We start from the raw sequence: 20,099 nt of genomic DNA, 5'->3' as shown, positions 1-20,099 counted from the left end.
TTGTAGAGGAAATCCCAGGCGTGGGTGGGAAGGAACCTTCTAGCACTCAGATGAGGGCAGTGTGAGCTCCAGCCGTCCAGTGCGAGGCGATGGCGGAGCAGGTGGTGGCGTGGCTGGCGGGCGAGACTGGGCCCAGGCTCCTGGGGGAGTCGGACGCGGTTCTGGAGCAGGCGGAGGGGGCCCCTTTGTTTGCCGGCGGCTTGGGGACCACGCCCCGCCGCTCTCGAGGCTGTTATTTTAGAACGCGCTACTGGAACTCGGAAGGCAAACTCTCCCAAATGTCACGTATTTTTAGAGTAGAAAGGAGAGAATTTGAAGTGTGTGGAGGAGGAGGAATACACCACCTTAAGCGATGCACGTCACATTAACGCACGGAATTTACGGAGGCTGCAGGCCGCCCTCCCTGCGGGGAGCCCAGGAGCCCTGACTCCCAGGTGTGAGTGTGCGGCGAGTGTGTGAGCATGTGAGTGTGTGACTAAGGGTGTGAGGGTGCATGTGAGGGGTGTCCACGTATGTATGTGTGTGAGCAGGTGTGTGACTGTGAATGCATGCGTGAGGTTATGTGCATGCATGTGTGTGAGGTTATTAATGAGTGTGCGTGCATGTGGGAGGTTGTGAGTGTGCGTGTATGAGCGTGGGGAGAGGTTACAAGCATCGTGCAAGCGTGTGTGAGAGCCTGTGTGTGCTCACAGCCTGCCCACAGGGTCGGGAGGTCAGGCAGCTTCCCTGGGTGGGTGGAGCTGAGATGAGGGTGGGGGCTGCGGGGGGGGGGCTGCTTCCTTTTGTCTTAACTCTGAGCAGGGTGGGAAGCATCTACTTGGGGGCGGGGGTCTGTCCCATCTATGGTCTGACCAGGGGGTCAGCTCTCGGCGCCCCCTGTCTTCAGGGGTCAGTGTCAGGGTGGCCCTGGTGTGCTCATGACGTCCAGCAAAAGCCAGTGATGCCAGCCCTGCTCAGACTGGTGTCACCCAGCCTAGGCTGTTGTGCGTCCCGGGGGTGCAGCCTGGCAGTGCAGACGGGAGGCACCCGGGGAAACTGGGCTTTCTCAGGGCACACTTGTTTCTCTTGATGGTCATGCTAATTTCAAATCGGTTTCATCTGTTGCCTAACATGAGCTCACTCCTGTGAAGCATCCCCGTGGATGACGGAAAGAATGTCCTTAAACTAACTGGTTATTGAGTCACTGAAGTCGGTATCCGTCTGCAGACTCGGAGGTCCTAGCTCTGGGTGCGGAACCTTCTTGGGAGCTGCGCCTGGGGGCAGTGAGGGACCTGGCCCGGGCAGAGGGGGTCGGGCTGCTGTGCATTGTGATGAGCCCTCAGCCTGCCCCGTAGCCTGCATCTCTACACTGATCTGTCGCTGGCTGGGCGTGGGCAGCTTCTTGGGCTGCGGGACTTTGCGGGAAGGGGGATGTCTGAGTGCAGGATCTCAGCTGTGAACAAGTGGTAACCCACACCCCAGAGTCTCGGTCCTGGGGATTTTGGGGTACACCTTAGCACCCACCCTCAACAGCATCTGATTTCTTTGTTGTTGTTTTTTTTTTTAAATTGATAATAAAGTTTAATGCTCACTATGCAGTCTTTTCAAATTCCCAGTTGTCTCGTACATGCTGCTATAGACTGAATTGTGACTGAACTTGGAGATGGCAGGGCACGAGAGTGGGGCCTGGTGATGGGACAAGAGTCCTTGAGAGGAGTGGACAGCGGCCAGAGCCCCGTCCTTGCCTATGAGGACACTGCCAGGCGGAGAGCCCGCATGGGATCCAAGTCAGCTGGAACCTGGATCTTGGACTTCCAGCCTCCAGAACTGTGAGACACAAGTATCTGTCGTATGAGCCACCGGTCTGTGGTGCTTTGTCACGGCAGCCCGAGCAGACAGAGACGTCATGCAAGTGTGTTTGCATTCTGTCTGTCTGAGTTGGTGTCAAATAGGGCCACACCGTGTGTGGCCATGGCCGGCTGAGAGGTGGCCTTACTGATGCGCTCAGAGGCCCCTCACGAGATGCCTGTGAGTGCCTGTCGAGAAGACGTGTCACAGAGCAACCCCAGTGGGGACCCCAGTGAGTTCTGGGCTCCAGGAAGATGCTGCCATTTGAAGGGCAAACTCCGTCCTGCACCAAGCGTCCTCACGTTGGATGTCTCTGGGGTTCCGAGTTTCATGTCTTTATACCAGTGGGTTTTTTTCCTCCTTTTTTATAAGAGACAGGGTCTCACTCTGTGCCCAGGCTGGAGGGCAGGGCCTGGTCGTAGCTCGCTGTAGCCAGACCTTGCCGGCCAAGGCAGTGGCCAGTCCACAGGCAGCTGGTGCTGAGTGTGGCCTTCCTGTTGGGGAGCACTGGGGCCCTGGGGGGAGGCGGTCAGCCCGACAGCTCTCTGGAACCTTCCTGTCCCAGGAGGGATTAGCCTCTGGGGAGGACGTCAGAGCATGGTGGTGCCTGCCCGCAGGAGCTCACAGGCCCGTGGGGACACAGGCAAGGGTAAAACCGAGTTGGAATCCAGTGTTGGGACAGCGAGGGGGCCTGCGTGAGGGTCAGGGGGAGGTGGACAGGGCAGGAAGCCCACTGGGCAGGCGCCCCCCCAGCCCGGTGGGAGCGTGGTGTGCTCCTCGGTCTTGGACAAGGCCCTGATGTGTTCAGCAATTGTGACAGACATGGGTGTCGGGGCATGAGGCCCCTTTCCTGTTTCCGGGGGTCTCCCCGGAAGAGAGTCCAGCTTGGAACAGGGAACGAGATTGGATGCCGACAAGGGCTCCTTGCTGCAGTTCTTTGTCCCCTGGGATATGGAACCCAGCAGGCTTAGTCACCTGGCACCGTCCCTGGAGGAGCCCTCGAGGGAGGGCTTTGGAGGCCTCCTGAGCCCCCGTCCGTAGCGCACCCCCGGGAGCAGGGTGTCCCAGTGAGGAACCAACACACGTATAGCTGCAGCCCAGCTCTGGGAAGGCTGCGGCAGCTGGAGGGTTCGTGTTCGCATCAGGGACCTCGGGCCCGACCGTGTTTTCCCTCAGCAGCTGCTTCTGTGGGGCGTGTGTGTCCAGGTCCTCGTGGGGCTGGTTGGCTCGTCCTCGGCCGCCCCGTGACCTGCCCCCGTGCCTGTCCCTCCCGCCCTCCAGGAGAGCACTGCGAGGTGGACGCCCGCTCCGGCCGCTGCGCCAACGGGGTGTGCAAGAATGGTGGCACCTGCGTGAACCTGCTCATCGGCGGCTTCCACTGCGTGTGCCCCCCCGGCGAGTACGAGCGGCCCTACTGCGAGGTCACCACCAGGAGCTTCCCGCCGCAGTCCTTCGTCACCTTCCGAGGCCTGAGGCAGCGCTTCCACTTCACCATCTCCCTCACGTAAGTGTGTCCTGCCGCGTCCACACGGGTGTCCCATGCGTCTCATCCCCTGGATGGTTACATAGGTGTCATCTGCGGTGGCCTTGGACACGCGCGTGGCCCCGGTCAGTGCTGGCCATGGGACTGGCTCCCACAGTAGGTGGGGCGCTGTGCAAACTGAAAAGGTTGCCCCTTGTGCCGGAATGATTAAGAATCTCGAGACAGTGGCCGCAGAGCACTCAAGCGCGCGTGGGCTCTTCTGAGCGTTGGGCCTGGGGGCTGCAGGGGCCACACGCCCAGGAAGCCAGCCTGGTCCTGCCCACTTGCCAGCATGTGGGCATCTTGGACATCTAGGTGGCCAGAGGTGCAGGGAAAAGCCACCAGCGGCTCAGGAATTGGGCCTTCTCAGTGTGGAACCAAGGGCTGCGCGACCCTTTCCAGCCCTGGTCCCTTAATCTGACTCGAGGACACAGACTTGTGGTGCGCAGGGCTTGTTGTTTTATTTTTGTCCCTTTTTTCCCAAGAGCATTTAGATTTAATTAAATGCTTTGGTTGTGCCCCAGAAAACCACACAAGCTTGTTCCGTAGGGACGTTTAGGCTCCAGGACGCCCATGTGAATGTCCTCATACGCTCGGCAGATCCGAGAGGGACCCGGCTCTATAGAGCTGTCTCCACCACTCAGGCCCTCTCTGGGGAGGGGCCCGAGGCAGCAGGGTGCCCCCCAGCCTCTCCCTCGTCTAGCCCAGTTCCTACCACCTGGCGCCTGCCACCGATATCTCTCACCCGCATGACACCTGGGCACTGCGCCAGTCTCGTCTGCCCTCAGCCCGAGTCTTGTCAGTCCCTGTGGACCGTCCTGCTGGGGCTGCCCACTGGGGGAGGGAGACACAGCTTCTCAGCGGGCCCTTGGGGCTGACCCCCACTGACCCTTCGCACTCGCTGTTCTCAGACCCTGTGACGTGGCTGCGTTGACCGCCTGCCATTCTCTACCCTAGACCAGCCTTCAGGCTCAGGATGGGTGTTTCCTCCACCTGGAATGTTCTCTCCCAGCCTCCCCCTGCCTGGCAACCTGACCCCACCTCCTTCCTCCAGGAAGCCCTTCTGACCCCAGCCAGGGACGCCACATTCCAGCGCCAGCTGGATGGCCTGGTCACTTCCCACTTGTCTGCTGCCTTCTAGCCCTAGCTGTCCCTGGCTATGGGCTCCAGGTCCCGTCTGCCCTGATTGTACCCCCAGAGGCTCAGAAGTGGGCACGGGGTTGACCTGTGTGGCCTGAGTCGTCAGTGTGTTTTCCACGGTGTGGCTCTCGTCTGCCTCTAGACTGGTCCTGACGTGGGCTCATCACTTGGGGGATGGACTCATGCCAGACTCCCGATCCTGCTTTTGTTCCTGCTTGTCAAATGCTTTGATTGTGCTAAAGTCTCCAAAACAGATGCATTTTTGAAACCTTTAAATAATCACCTGCCATCCCCACCTCCTGTTTTCTGGCGTCAAGCTCGTGGACAGCTGTGCCTGTTGTCACCGTGTGGAGGTCCAGGTCTCCATTGGTGCCTCCGTCCACCCGCTGGCCTGAGGCTCCTTGGAGGCGTCTCATCCTCCAGGCGCAGAGGGTAGCAGGTGCCGGCTGGCAGTTCTGTGCCTGTGAGGCACCAGTGCCCGCTGCCCTGAGATAAGGCTGTGGCCCTGGGATGGCAGCGGGGCTCCGGCTGTCCTAGGGGAAAGGCTCTGCAGTTTGGTGGGGGTAGGGGGTTGAGTTGCAGAAGGAAAACAGTCCAGGCCTTCTGAGTGGCCCGGAGCATCTGCTGGGGGCTCTGCAGAGCCAGGCGGACCCTGCCCCTCGGAAGCACCTGGACCTGCCCCGTCCAGCCCCTTGGTGAGTTCTGTGTTGGGCACCAGCGTTGGGCACCAGAGGCCTCCTCTGAGGAGCACGTTCTGTTTGGAGACTGGTTCCGGGTGAGCATCCCCGGGCCTGCCCGTTCCCCACAGCGGGCAGCGTGGACGACAGCCGTGGCAATGAGCAGGCGTCTGTGCCAGACACTTGCTGGCAGCTCACGTGCCAGCACCCTTCTCACAAGACCCCGTGAGCTGGGTGCTGCTCTTGTCCCCATCTTACAGGTGGGGAAACTGAGGCACATAAAGGTGGCAGAACTTGCCCAATCATAAGCCCAGCAGGGTGCCCCACCGGGCCGTTTGCCTGGAGTCCATGCCCTCGGTGCCCCGTCGTGCGAGCGCACCCGAGTTGTGCTCTCCCAGTGGGCAGGGGTTTCCCAGGCTCTGTCCGTCTTCCGGGTTTCGCTTTTGAGACTGACTCTAATGAGATCCAGAGCGGCTCCCACACGCCAAGCTCAGGCGCATGTCGGGCCTGGCGTTCGTTGCTTTACTTCTAACCTTTAGAGCAGGGCCCCTCGCTGGGCCCCTAGGAGGGGGGACAAGTGGGCGGTGCTGGCCCGGCCCGGTTCTGTGGGACCCCCTGTCGTTCGATTCTAAAAGCAGCTTTGAGGTTCGAGCCATTTGGCTGCTGGCTGTGTCAGCGGTTTGCCCGTTTTGCTTTGGCCTACGGACCGTGGCTCCGTCACCCTCTGACACCCTGACTGTGGGCAAGTGACATCCCCTCTCTGTGCCTCATGTCCTGTAAACGGGCTAAGGAGGTCCCTCCCCCAGGGGCTTCCCATGAGGGCTCTGAGTGTGGTGGCAGTGCCTGGCAGCTGGCGGTTGCTGTCCCGCCCCCAATTCCTTTTGTAAAGGGATCAGTGTCACCTTGCAGCACAGTTGCGCGCTGGCCCTATGCAGCCAGACCCTGGGTGCTGGCTCTGCACAGGCCTCCCGGACGAGGGCTCTGCCGTGGGGTCCCCAGCGACTCTGTGTCCCCTGTGGCTTGGTGTTTGCAATAGAGGGTTTCTGTGGGTGTCTGCACCCACAGAGGAGTCCTGGTGTCTTCTGACAAACACATTGTGGCATGTGACAGGCGTGAGTCTGGGCACGTGACTTGGGCATGTATGTTGTGATGGCCACTGGACACCTGGGGATGGCCGGCAGCCCTCAGTCACGTGTGTTGCCGTGGCCTTTGGCAGGGTAATGAGCTGCAGGAGGGTGACCACGGGAGCCTGACCTAACAGGTGGCCGAAAGTCCTGGTGCCAGAGGTGTGGACGTGGCGCTGGCAAATGTGCTGGAAGCCAACAGGGAAGTGTGTTGGCTCCAGACAGGGAAAGTGGAAAATAATAATGTTTTCTTAAACTTATTTTTTATTGATACATAATAGTTGTACATATTTTCGGGGGTACATGTGGTGTTTTGGGACTTGCATGCAATGCGTGACGATCAGATCAGGCTTCGTGGGGTATCTGTCACAGCAAACAGTTACTGTTTGTGTTCAGAACGTTACAATTCTTTTCTTGTAGTTTTTTTTTTTTTAACTGTGCAATAAATTAGTGTTAACTACAGTTTCCTTCCTGTTGAGTACTAGAACTTGCTCTCTGCCCAGCTGTCTGTAGTCCGTAACCACCGTCTCTGCACTGCCCCCTTCCCAGCCTCGGCAGCCACCGCTCTGCCCTCTGTCCCCGGTCACGGTGACCCCACTCTGCGTGGGGTCTCTCTGTGCCCACTTGCTGTCGGGTTAGTGTCCGTGAGATCGTTACACTGAGCAGTGATCTGCCGGCCATTTCCCTTCTGCATGGCGGCAGCTGGGAAATTGGGGTGGGGGGGGACATTAAATCCGTGAGCGTGTTGTAGGGAGTGGCTTTGAAAGCAAAATCATAAAGGGGCCTCCCAGATCTCACGGAACGTTGACACCTCGGGGGCTGCAGTGCCCCCTGCCCCCGCCCGCCAGGGTAGGCGGTGACAGCGGGCGGGGCCCAAGCTGCCTTTGTGTCAGGTGGTTCTTTCGGGCCTTCTCTGCTTTCTGGTTGCTGGTTGCCAAGTGCCTGGGCTCCCAAGTGGGCTCCCGGCTCCGTTCCCAGCCACCTCTCATGTCCCCACCGCTCTTTGTTCTCCATGCCCTGCCCCCAGCCTCGGTTTCTGCATCTGCCTGTCTTGCTGCACGGTTCCGACCCCGCCCTCAGCCTTGGGCCTTTGCGTCCCTGGTGGTGACCGGTGCTTGCTGGGGTCAGGGGAGTAGGAGCGAAGCGTTTCACACTGACGCCACGTCCCAGCTCCCACCTTGGGCCAGAGAGAAACGTCCAAAGCAAAACCTAACAAACAACTGGGCGCAGCCCACCCGGCGGCGTCGAGCTGGTCCTCACCCTAATTCAGGTCCCTTCTGCCCCCTGCGCGCTCCACGCCTAAAGCATCCGGTTTGCTGTGCAGGTGTTTTTCTTTAGGATTTGTCGTCAGTTCTCAGAGCCCCTCTACGGAGAGGGGATCCGGGTCCAGACGGAGCTGTGGACTGAACATCCACTCAGTGGAAAGGCCGCGGTCGGGGGCTTCAGGCTGTTCCAGACTCTGCTGCGTGAAAACAGATACACCAGCCTTGAATCAAAGGAGGGGATTTCTGCCACCTCCTCTCTGACAGGGGAGACGTCCAGCTCACTCAGGAGCTGGTCCCAGGTTCCTTCGGGGGGGTTGCCGAGTTCTCTGCCACTGGGGGTGTTGGGGTCCTGAAGACCCCCTGGGGACCCTGGGGTCTGATGGAGCCAGCGTCCTAGGACCGTGGGGGAGAAGGATTTCTGAAGATGATTGTCTCCAGGTGTGAGTGGTTTTTTAGTCTTTGAACGTGTGAAGTTCTGCCAGGTGTGTTCATTGTCACACACGCGTTTGTTCCTTCGTGCCCTGTCTGTGTGTTTGTTCAACTCACCGTCATCGCGCGCTGACTCGGACCAGGCCGCCTGGGCTGTGGGCACGACAGCCCCTCCCCTGAAGGACCGCACGTTCTCACAAACGAGTGAAGAAGCAGGATAATTTCAGAAATCAGCTCAGTGCTGTGATGCACGGGCGGGGACCGTGGATAAACGGAGTCAGAGGAAGCGCAGTTGCAGCGGTCCCGGCGGTCGGCAGAGCCGGGGAAGGTTGTTTGCGGCAGAAGGGGCAGCGGGATCCGAGGGCTTGGGGACGGAAAGACACATGTGCGACTGGAGCGTGGTGGGGCCGGGGCAGGCCCGGGGTCCTTCCTCAGCAGCGTCCCCGCGCGGGAAGGTGCCACGTCCCTGTGCCCCGGCGCACATGCTCAGGAATCTGTTTCCGGCGACAGAAGGTGTGCCATGTGTGTTTTCTGTCCGAAAACATCTGTGAATGGCATGTTGGCTGGGTGTCATACTTCTAGAACATTGTGCAAACACACTGTCACATTCTCTAGCCCGTGGTGACCAAATTTCCCCGTGGATTCTGGTTCGTGACTTCCAGAAAAGAACGTTGCTAACCAGGTCTGATGGGCTGTTGGCTGCTGACGGGCAGGGTCAGGACCATGCCTGTCCTGAATCGTGGCCCATGTGCTTGTCCTCCTCGGGCCGGGATTGTCACTCCCGGGCAGCTTTTGGCCCTGGGGTCTTCGCCATGTGACACGCTTCTGCTTGGTGCCGCAGGTTTGCCACCCAAGAAAGGAACGCCCTGCTGCTCTACAATGGCCGCTTCAACGAGAAGCACGACTTCATCGCCCTGGAGATCGTGGAGGAGCAGCTGCAGCTCACCTTCTCTGCAGGTGGGGCCTCGTCCCGGGCAGGGCAGGGCTTGGAGCGCTTCTCAGGTGCTTTGTCAGTTAAGACCACCCTAATCCTGTGCAGTGCCTCCAAGCCGCACACCCTTTGATCCCCTAATTCTATGTCTAGGAGTCTGTGCCTTGGAAGAAACCCAGAGTGCACAAAGATGTTCATTACAGTGTTACTTATAGTGCTGAAGGTATCGAAGATAGGGCTTGGATTTTAAAAAACTGAGGAGTCATTAAATAAAGTGTGGTACATCTCTAGATTGAAAATATCAGAAAAGCCATTGAACATGCTGTCCCGGTTGTTGGAAAAGAGCATCCAGACTGCCCACAGCAATATCTGTGTTTTTCTGGCACAAGTGATTTTTAGCGGGGAATTACACCTGCTCCTCCTCTACCTGGAAGTTCACCAGGTCGGCTCAGAGGTGCTTCTGGCCCTCGAGCCCTGACCCTGTCTATTGACACATGCCTGATAAAGGTTGGGGCTTTGCCTTTTTGTATGGAATAAAGAAATGGGGCACCCGCGGGCTCCCTGGGGTGGCATTCCCTGCCGGGGACACCCTCTGCACGTGAAGCTCCTTTCTCCCGTCCTGCCAGTGGCTGCGTAACCAGGACTGTTGCAGCCAGAATCCCCGAGGGGACGTACAGCCGGGCTCGCCCAGCCCCTCGGAAGGGAGAGCTCTGGGGGTGGACGAGACACAAGTGCCCCTAGACAGAGACGGCCAAGGGGAGTGTCCTGTGACCTCACAAAAGGGTGTGTTGCGTGGTGAAAAGGTTGTTAAAAACACGGGACAGGACTCACGATATGTTATTTAGTGACCCACGGGGTAAACAGCTCTGCATCGGTTCTGATGACGTTGTCTGTGCTGGTGCAGCGTGCAGGAGAACGGAGGGGCCCCGCCACGGCGTGAGCATCACCATGCTGCGCTAACGGACGCGGTCACCCTCTTTATGCTTCTTAATGTTTTTTATATTTAAAAAAGGAACCAGAATTACTTTTGTAATCAGAACGGAGAAACCAGTGGGGGCTCCAGTGGGGCCATGGGGAGGGCACCCCCTGCCCACGGCCTTGGAGCGCAAGCCGGGGTCCCCAGCAGCCCCTCAACCCCTGCTTTCTCTCTGGGTCTCCCTCCCGCCATGCAGGTGAGACCACGACGACCGTGGCGCCGCAGGTCCCCGGGGGCGTGAGTGACGGGCGGTGGCACTCGGTGCAGGTGCAGTACTACAACAAGGTAGGTCGGCTCCAGGGTGGCCCACTCCGGTGCCCTGGAAGCAGCTTTTCTGTTCTAAGACATTCATATTCTGAAGTTTTAAAAAATATGCTCCTGGGAAGTGGTTTAGGAGCCCGGCGTTCGTGGCGGGTCCGTGTGAACACACCGAGCCCCGGTCGGCGGGATATTCCCACGGGGAGCGCCGGGCGCAGGCGGGACGCAGAAAGGGCTCATTCATCGGCAGCGGCCTTGGCCGGGTCGTTACTGGCGGCTGAAATTCCAGGCCATTCAGACACAGCTTCAGAGCCAAAGTTGTCCGCTCTACCTGGATGTAACCCGAGAGTCAGAATGTTCTCCGAGGAAGTGCTGGGAAAGCCTGGGCGTTTCTGGTTTTGCTTTATTTTGCTGTTTGGTGTGCAAGGAAACACGTTGTTGGATTTCGCATCTCGGTGCCGTGCCACCATGGCTGTGATTTTGCAAACTGCTGTTCTCCTTCCTGGGAGCTTTAGGGGTCCCCACCCCATCCTGGGTCTGGGTTGGCCTCGTCCCCACCTGTCCCCACCATGGCCCTCTAGGCCTCCGGGAGCCCCGGCCCTGAGCTTGGCGGGCAGATGGGGTCCCGTCCTCCTGAGAGTCACACCAGCCCTACCGTGTGGGGAGCGTCTCCCGCCTTTCTGCCTCTCACCCCTACCCTGTCTTTGGCTTTGACACTTGGGCAGTTGGGGTCCACCCCCTGCCACTGGGCCTGCCCCTCACACCTGCCCTGCACGTCCTGCTGTCTCCAGTCGCCCCACACAGAGTGATCACCCGCACAGTGACCACGATTTTCATCCTGTGTCCCGTCGGTGCCAGCCCAGGGCAGGGGGAGCTTGAGCCTCCTTTGGGGCGAGGTGGGAGAGGAGCTGGTGGGGGCAGGGGGCTGAGCGCTTGCTGGGGATTTGCAGAACAAGGAGGTGCCAGGGCGGGTGCTGGGCTGCCCATGAGGGATGGCACCCTGGTGGGCCGTGGCCCCATGGAGGGTGGAGTGCAGGGTGGAGGGGAGGGGGCTCGAGGGCTGGGCTGGAGGAAGAGACAGGCCGGCAAACGAGACCTGCTGCCCTGTCAGCCCATCACAAGGACCGGAGTCTTTCCGTGATGTGGTGCAGTGACATTATTGCGTGGCTGTTTGCGCAGTGACTGGCCATGCGAGGTCTGTGTGCCCCTCCCTGGGCGTGTGCCTTGGTGGCCCCCGTGAGAAGCAGCGGGGGTGGGGTGGCCTCCCGAGAGCCCCCTCCTACCTGTCCCCTTGGGGGCTCGAGGTTGGATCATGGTTTGGATTTTTCTTCCTGCGTCATTGTAATCTGTGTGACACATCTTCCACATCTGCCACCCGTGGCCGCTCAGCCCCGGTTTGGCTGCTCTGGAGAACGGCTCCTTCCCCCTTTCGGTCTTGCAGACCCCGAGTGAAGTTTTCTGCCCCCATAACTGCACTTCAGTGGAGTCGTTCCTGCCCCTCCCGTTGTGCAGGTGACCAGCCGGGAACTGGAAGCCCCCGGAGGGCAGGGCTGGCCCTGTGCACCTCTGTCACTGCAGTGAGCGCCACAGTCCCCTGAGCTCAGCTGATCTGCCCGGCGTCAGGCGTGGCTCTGCCCCACATAGGCAGCAGAGCTCCCGAGAGGCTGAGCCCTCCTGGCCCAAGGACGAGGGGTCCGTGGTTTTCTGCCCGGGCACGTTCAGGCTGCTGCTCTGACTTGGCACATGCCCTGAAGGAGCAAGGAGGAAGATAATCCCCAAAGGGCAGGTGTTTGCTGCATTTCAGGAACATTCTGCTGTGCCGTCTGGCTCTGCCCACCTCTGAACCCCACACCCCTCCGGTGGTGCCCTTCCAGCCAGCAGGGGCTAGACAACAGAGTGTGACACTCCCCAGTGTGTGCCACACGGGGCTCTGGGGACCACGTCCCCTTGTCAGGGAAGCAGAGACCAATGTGTGGTGCATTTTCCTTCTTGCTTTTATCTGGAACCCAAATCCAGGGCTGAGAGCTTTTTGCTGGGTGTGGCGGTGGGGTGGGGGGAGGTCGAGTCAGCCTTGGTCTCCCATCAGGGCACTCGAGTGCTCCAGAGTCACCTGCCGGTGGCAGCAGCAACCGAGTGTCCACGCCTCAGGGACATGCAGCCAGGACACCGGTGTGGCCACCTCTGCCCAGTTGTTTCTGCTCACCTGGCCCTGGCTCTGACACAGGGGCCTGCCTGCCACTGCGACCTTCCAGGTGGCTCACAGGAGTGAAGTCCCCATTTCGGGACACCACCTCGGATGTCCCGGAGGAAAGAGGGGCCTACTGCATTCTGAAAAGCCCACCAGGGGAAGGCTGGATTACTGCAATCCCCTGCTTCCGACTCGGGCCGGGTCCTTTCAACAGCCCCCGCACTAACCCCTCTGGGGGGATTAGGCCTTTCCTGCGAGCTCTCCCTGCTCTCTCTCTTGCCTGGGGTTGTAGCGTCTGTTCCGAGGTTTAGCTCAGCCACACAATAGGGAAATGTTAGCAGAGATTATGCACATCTGTCTGTGGGAGGGACGGTGTTGTTTCTACGTGACTTTTGTCCCAGAGCTGGCGGCTCTTATGAATCCAGGTGCAGAGATGTCCCCTGGAGCCCACCCAGGGCTAGGGTAGGACGGTCAGGTTGTGAGGTATTTGGAGGGCGGGAGGCGGCCAGCTTGGTACGGTACGGAGCGGAGGCAGCTCTGAAAAGGATCTGCAAGGGGCACATCGCTCTCTTCTGGTCCCCGCTTGGTCACTCATGCCATCTCTGGCCCTACCCTCTGGCAGCCAAAGGGGGTGACCTCAGGCCACCAGGGAAGCTTTTGGGGAAGAGAACAGGCTCAGGGTGGGAGGGGGCCCTGGGGAGGAGGCTTTGGGGCCAGACAGGGCACGGCGTCCGGGCCATGGCCGATTAAGAGAGGTTCAGGGATGGGGCCTGGGCGGCGTGGGCAGTGGGTGACACAGCCCAGGGGAAGCCCCTCTGTGCCCATCCCAGGGCCAGGTCTCTCCCTGAGCACGCTCTGCCCACTGTGCCCACCCCACCTGTTTTGGGGTTTTGTGGGTTTTTTTCTAATTACTAAGAAAACACATTTGAAAAACTCATCACATCACAGTCCAGTGAGGGTGGAGTGTTGGTACTGAGAGGGCCGCACTGTCGCTCCGTCCCCCACCCCCCACCTCAGTCTCGTGCTGTGGCATGTTCCTTGCAGCAGGCCTCGCCCCTGCGCGGAGGTCTGCCTGCGTCTCAGTGCTGCTTGGCACCCAGGTGCCACCCGGCAGGGGGGCCTTCTGCAGCGAGTCCACGTATGTCCTGTGGGGGACCCTTTGGGGACCCTCCCTGAGTGGCTTATCAGTTGGGGTCCCCACAGGAAGCAGATGGAGCCTGTAACAGGATGGGCAGGTGGGGCTATCGGTGTCATGGAGACGTCAGGGCCGGGACAGTGGCGCCTCCTCTGAGTGACTTCTGGGTAGATGACATGCGGCGCTGCTGTGCCTTTTCAATCTTGGGCTTCATCTGTCCACTCCTGTCATGGAGGACGAGGGCTGAGCTCCACCCCAGTCCCCAACCAAGCACCGGGCAGGTAGGGGGAGGGTCCGTCTGTCTGTCCCGGCGAGCCGTGCGCAGGGAGCTAGGGAAGGGCCACTGCAGGGAGCGGTGGGTGTGAGCTTTCCCCAAACCGCGAACACGGAGGCATTTGGATTGTCATCGTTTATAAAAGAGGGTGTGCGGTCCCCTCATAGCATCCAACGTACGGACACCAGCTCAGAAGTTAGTTAATAAGATAGAAGGTCATCGGTACCTCGGGACGTTGTGCAGCCGTGAAAAATAATAAGGCAGAGCTGGGTGTGCCGATGGGAAGGATCCCCAGGATCTCGTTAGCAGATTGAAGAAGCACAGGGCAGACCTGGCTGTCGGGTGTGTGTTTTTAAAAGTTTAAGTTCAAATTTGAACTTTCAGAGAAGTTGCGAGAGTAAACGAGCCCTCGTGTGCCCGGCACCCAGATTCCCCGTGGCTGGCGCTGTGCTGTGTTGGCTTCATCGGTCCTGCCTGGGCCCACGTCTCTCCTCCGCACATTTCACCACTGCCTGGGCGTCCAGGACGGTCACACCTGAACCGCATGTGTTCGTTGGCTTTCCCTGTCACGAAGAGGTTTCTCCTCTCCCCTTTTTATTTCTATCGGTATGGATTCATGAACTCCTGATTTAGTCAATGGGTTATCACCTATTATTTTTGTTAATTTGATGCCCACATTGTTTCTGGTTTGCTCATAAATCATACTGGGCTGAGTGGACACAGGTCTCAGAGCTGCTGCACAGCCCTGCCTTCTGGCTAAGCTCCGTCATCCTCATGGCACTTCTTTACTCCTGGCACCCCGAGATGTTCCAGGCCGGCTGGTGGTTTCCCTGTCCCAGCCCCGGCATCGGCCATTTCCCCAGGGCCCTGGGCTCTTGTAGTACAGAAACCCAGAGTGGTATTTGGAAACCCAGATCTGGGTGCTCGGTGTGCTCACTGCTGTTAGGGGATCTCACGCCCGGTCTCTGCCACCGGGCAGAGCTGGGAAACATAAATCCCCGTTTATTTCTATTTATCTCTCTCTCTACTTAATGAAAACCATGAATGTCATTGCCACACGTCAGGGGTTGCCATGCTCTGAATGTTTATACCCCGCCACCGCCTCAGTCCGTGCTGCTAGAACAAGACACCTGAGCCTGGATAATTTACAAACAACAGGAATCCATCTCTCATAGCTCTAAGAAGTCCAAGATCAAGGTGCCGGCAGGTCAGTGCCTGGTGAGGGCCGGTTCCTCGTAGAGGGAGCCGTCTAGGCGTCCTCACACGGCAGAAGAGCGGAGGAGAGCGACCCTGCTCCCTCGGGCCCTTATATTATAGCCCTCATTCCATCTTTACGTCTCCTCTTGATGCTGTCTGGGGCCGTTAAGTGTCAACACATGAACTTCGGGGGATACATTCAGACTATATAACCCCCAAAGTCGTAATTTGAAATCCTCACCCCCAAGGTGACATATGAGGAGGTGATGAGGTGCTCCCGTCAGTGGGATGAGTGCCCTTGCAAAAGAGACCCAAGAGAGACCGTCACCCCTCTGTTATGTGGGGGTACAGTGAGAAGGCAGTGAGCTGGGAGCAGAAGGCAGACCCTCGCCAGACAGCGAATCCGCCAGCACCTCCATCTCCGACATCCAGGCCTTCAAAAGTGACAAACGTCTGCTGTTTACAAGCTGCCAGTCTATGACGTTTTGTTATAGCAGCCCAAACAGACGAAGACAGAGTTCCTTCTAGTTTTTTCCTTCCATATACGTAACTCTTTTCTCTAATCATGGGAAACCTTGTTTTCATTCTCCTCAGTGTAGTTATTGTGTATTTCCTGACTTCTGATTATCTAAACAACCTCCCAAATTGCACCCCCACCAGCCACCACGTCACGCAGCCTCCATCCCAGCTGCCTCCGCCCTTGCTGCCCCCTCCTGCAGCCCCAGCCCTGCTCTACCCACTGACTCCAACAGTTGGAGACAGAGGGTCTTAATGGAGATTTGACTGAAGTATTGAATTATTCAGAAAAGAAGGGAGAAAGGAAAGAATGAAAATTTTTTTTTAATGTAAAATAATTTAAAGAGAATGAAAATACAAAATACCAAAATCTGTGGGAAGCAGCTAACGCAGTGCTGAGAGGGAAATTTATAGCCCTAAATACTTAGGAAAGGGGGAAAGTCTCACATCGATAACCTAGATAGAACAAGAAGAACAAAAACCCAAAGCAAGCAGAGGGAAGGAAATAATACAGATGAGAGTAGCAGCCAGTGAAACTTAAAGCAGAAAAACAATAGAGATAATCAATGAAACAAAGATCTGGTTCTTTGAAAAGGTCAGTAAAATTGACAAACTTCTTACATGACTGATAAGAGAAAAAAGAGAGCCAGGTGCAGTGGCTCATGCCTGTAATCCTAGCACTCTGGGAGGCTGAGGCGGGAGGATCGCTTGAGCTCAGGAGTTCAAGACCAGCCTGAGCAAGAGCAAGACCCCATCTCTACAAAAAAAGTAGAAAAATTAGCCAGGCATTGTGGCATGCACCTGTAGTCCCAGCTACTTGGGAGGCTGAGGCAGGAGGATTGCTTGAGTCCAGGAGTTTGAGGTTGCTGTGAGCTATGATGATGCCACTGCACTGCAGCCTGGGTGACAGAGCAAGACTCTGTCTCCAAAAAGAAAAAAAGAAGATAGAAGATATAGGTTAACAATATCAGGAGTAACACAGGCCCTGTAGACGTTGAAAGGGCAGTAAGGGAAACAGTGCAGGTGACCCGACACACGTACAGTTATAGCCTGGACGAGGTGGACCAACACCTCAAAAAACACAAATTGCCACAACTCACCCACGATGCAATAAATAATTTGAATGGCTGCATATAACTATCGAGGAAATGGAATTTGTAATTTAAAAATTCCCAAAAATGAAGTCTCCAGGCCCAGGGGGTTTCACTAGAGAATTCTTGAGCTACAGACGCAGCAATGACGTGGATGTGTCTCGGGAGGGTTGTGCTGAGTGACAAAGGGCTGTCCCAGGAGGTGGTACCACACTCAGATTCCATTTGTATAACATTCTTAAAATGACAAAAAATGGCGGCTGCCAGGGTTGGGTGGGGAGGGCAGCGGATGTGGCTGTGTGAGGAGGGGGTCCCTGCGGGGGTGTCTGTGTCCGTGCCCGGGCTTGGTGCTGACCGTCTCGGCGGGTCGTGCCCGTTGGCGTGAGCTGGACAGAGGCCACGCGAGATCTGTCTGTACTGTGTTTTACGCTTGCACATGCATCTGACCTCAAAATGAGAAGTCTAATTAGAACTTTTAAAGATTTGCAAATATGTGCTGGTGTTAATATATGCATATGTTTTTCTGAAAGATAACCCTACCCTACCCCCTCTAAAAAGAAAAACAAACCTGTTAACGGCTTGTGTCAGACAGCATCGTAAACCACCCCGAGGTGTGGTGTCTTAGAACGTCAGATATTTATCAACCCTCGTGATGCTGTGTCTTGGCTGGTGGTTCTTCCGGTCCATGTAGCTCATCCGCGGCTTGGATGCTGGGACAGCCTTGCCCACGTGCCCAGGCTTCTGGCTGTGGCCGCCGGGGCCTCTCACCCCACAGCGGGCTGGCCCGGGCTGCTCATGCGGTAGCAGGAGTGTTCCCAGCAGCCAGAAAGCGTGAGTCCCAGTGCACGGCCTCTTCAAGCCTTCTGTTGTGTCCTTGTGTCCTGATGTCCCACGGGCTGCGTCATGTGGCCAAGCCCAGCCTCTAGGGTGGAGAAATTGACCCTTGGTGACAGGTGCTGGGAAGTGGCATTCACGGGGTGGACCTGAAGGAGGGCATCGTCGTGGTCCGTTTTTGCCGGCGATGTGCCACACGGCGGGTACTTGGGGAGGAAGGATGAGGAGCGAGGAGGGTTTTGTGTTCACCGTATGCCCTTCTGTGACTTCTTACGTGCACTCGTAGTCACAAAATAGGTGTAGCAGGAGTATCTGGGGCACAGGACTGTGAATCATTTTGAGTTTTGTCTTTTACGTTTTCTGTTTAAAAAGTCATTGGATTTAAAGAATGTGCAAGATAAAGAAGTTAAACTTTTATGAAGTTGATTAAGCCACAAGAAGGACAGGAAGCCTCACGACGACGGGGACGGCGACGGGGGCTCTTGGTTTTGCTCCCCGGCCCATGACGGCAGAGCAGGGTCCATGCCACGTTTAAGACATGGGGACGGGGCCCCACGTGTTCCATTACTGCTGCCAGAGGTCGCGCCCTTCACAAGCCCCACCCCGGCGTGGAGGGATCCGGGTTTCTCTCCGGCGGCGCTTCCTGCTTACACAGCCCACCGCTCGTCCAGCGCAGGTGGTGGTTCCATAAATAGCCCACGGCCTCGCTGCTACCCCGGCAACGCCTCCACACTCTCCCGTCGCGTCACGGGGTGGCGTCTGTGGCCGCTGCCTTCATCCTGCCTCTCGGGCTGGGAGTGTTAAATGCCTCCTCGAGACCAAGTGAGGCGGGTAACAGAAGCCAGTGGAGGGGCCTCCCAGTGTCCAGCGAGCCCCGGGAAGACAGATGAGCCCTGGATGGAGGTGACAGCGTGCGGTGGGGGACGCCCGCCTGCTCCGAGATGGCACAGGAAGATAAGCCGCCTGGTTTCCGTTCCCAAACACAGGCTGGACAGATGGCAGGAGTCACCTGCTATGGAGAGGCGCAGCCCCACCCTGGCCTTTGTGTTCCAGAACCCTGTTATGGAAAGTCACCCCAGGGGCTGGGCAACCTTGGTCTCACACCCGGCCGTGGCTGCTTCCTGTCTGGCATGGCGGCCACTGGGTTCTCCACCCGTCTGTCTCCCTCCCTCCCAGGCCACCCTGTCCCTACTCTCCTGATGCTTTGAAGTGCCCGGTGCTGTGGCCACCTCCCTCCCTCCCTGGGCTCAGGCCTTCCCTGCCTCTCCTCCCCCAATCCCAGACCGGGGCGAGGAGGGTGATGGTGGCCGACGTGCATTGGCTGATGCGCCAGGCTCACAAGTGTGGTCCCACGGCCGCCACGTGCTCTCTTGCTGTGACCGTCCTCTCCCACAACCTTCTCTGCCTTTTCCAGCCACCTCCATGCTTTCTCCCACCAGTTCTACACCCTGGTCCCACCGTCACCACACAGATCCCAAGCACAGCAGCCCTCAGTGGCCTGCGGGCAAGGATGGGGAGGCAGGAGGGCTGAGCACAGGAGGGGCGTCCCGGGGGCTTCTGTCACGGCCCAGAACCTGGGGACAGAGGGGCCTGATAGGGCCCAGCAGGAGCAGGCCAGGGCTCTTCGTAAGAGTGTGTGTGCAAGTGTGTGCGTGTGTGCACAAAGTGTGAGCGCACCAGTGAGTGTGTGAGCGTGTGAGCAGGTGAGTGTGTAGGATGTCTGTGTGAAGGTGTGTATGCGTTCGTATGTGCTGGGGAGCATGCACGCGGCAGTGAGTATGGGTGGGCACACACATGTGAGTTATGAGTGTGCAATGTGAGTGTGAGTGTGCACATTTCCGGCACGCCTTTCTCCCTGGCTCAGAGGAGGCATATTTGGAAGATGGACCGTACCCGTCAGTCCCCCTTCCCGGGCCCCCCGGGCTCCGGTGTTGTGGGGCCCGTGCGGAGGAGGCCCCGGGACTGTGGGTCAGGACTGCCGGCTCCCCTCCGTCTCGTGTGTGTGGAGATTGTCCAGTTGGGAGGAACAGTGGTCGGATTTGTGTGTCGCAGCTGTGCAGGGATGTGAGCTGCTCGTGAAGGCCGAGGGGGCCACAGTTTGTGCCGAGCAACTTTTTGTCTGCAAAGCCCTCAAGAGAAGGAACGTGCTGCCACAGCCTTGCAGGAGGCTGCTGTGTATCCCCTAAGGACCCCTGGCCCCCGATTTTGAGCCTTTCATTTGTCACTGGAGAAGAAACCCTTCTCTGAGCAAATTAGTCCAAGTTCCCAGGTTCCCGGAATACCTGGGGCAGGGGAGCCAGCCAGGCTGCAGAGGGGACCCGATCCTGACGGCCCAGCCCCGCAGGGGCAGCAGCCGGACCCACCGGCTCCCTCCCGCGGACCCTGGGGCTTTTGTGTGGTCGAGGGTCCTACTGGGTGGGAGCTGGTGCTGTGCCCTGTTGGATCCTTTTCAGAGCAGGATTCATCGCTGTGGAGCACGTGGAGACCGTTAGGAGAAGCTTATTTCTGTCCACTGCCGAGGACACACGCCATGCTCACGACACACCTGCCTTCTGACCCATGATTTGGCATTTCTGAGGGTGTTGCACACCCATCGGGAAAGCACAGAGCTCTTCACTTTGTCTGTGGCCAGAATTGTCTGCGGAACTTGAGTTAGCTCCCCTGCCTGAGAAATAGAAGGCTGTAGTGTGATTTTTTTTTTTAACATAGAGTCTC

At 58.0% G+C, this 20,099-nt stretch overlaps 1 protein-coding gene across 1 annotated transcript in view; it reads left to right on the top strand.

The window, feature by feature from the left end:
• CELSR1 (cadherin EGF LAG seven-pass G-type receptor 1) overlaps positions 1-20,099 on the top strand; it is a 137,488-nt gene that overhangs the window by 70,511 nt on the left and 46,878 nt on the right. The window contains exons 3-5 of the mRNA XM_069491303.1: positions 3,109-3,331; positions 8,826-8,941; positions 10,088-10,176. Of these exons, the coding sequence (XP_069347404.1) occupies positions 3,109-3,331; positions 8,826-8,941; positions 10,088-10,176 (428 nt within the window). The remainder of the gene's footprint in view (positions 1-3,108; positions 3,332-8,825; positions 8,942-10,087; positions 10,177-20,099) is intronic.

Source organism: Eulemur rufifrons, chromosome 16 (assembly GCF_041146395.1).
Source record: "Eulemur rufifrons isolate Redbay chromosome 16, OSU_ERuf_1, whole genome shotgun sequence".
Lineage (NCBI taxonomy): Eukaryota > Metazoa > Chordata > Mammalia > Primates > Lemuridae > Eulemur > Eulemur rufifrons.
Note: the sequence above shows the minus strand (reverse complement) of the source record. Positions and strands in the feature narration are given on the sequence as shown.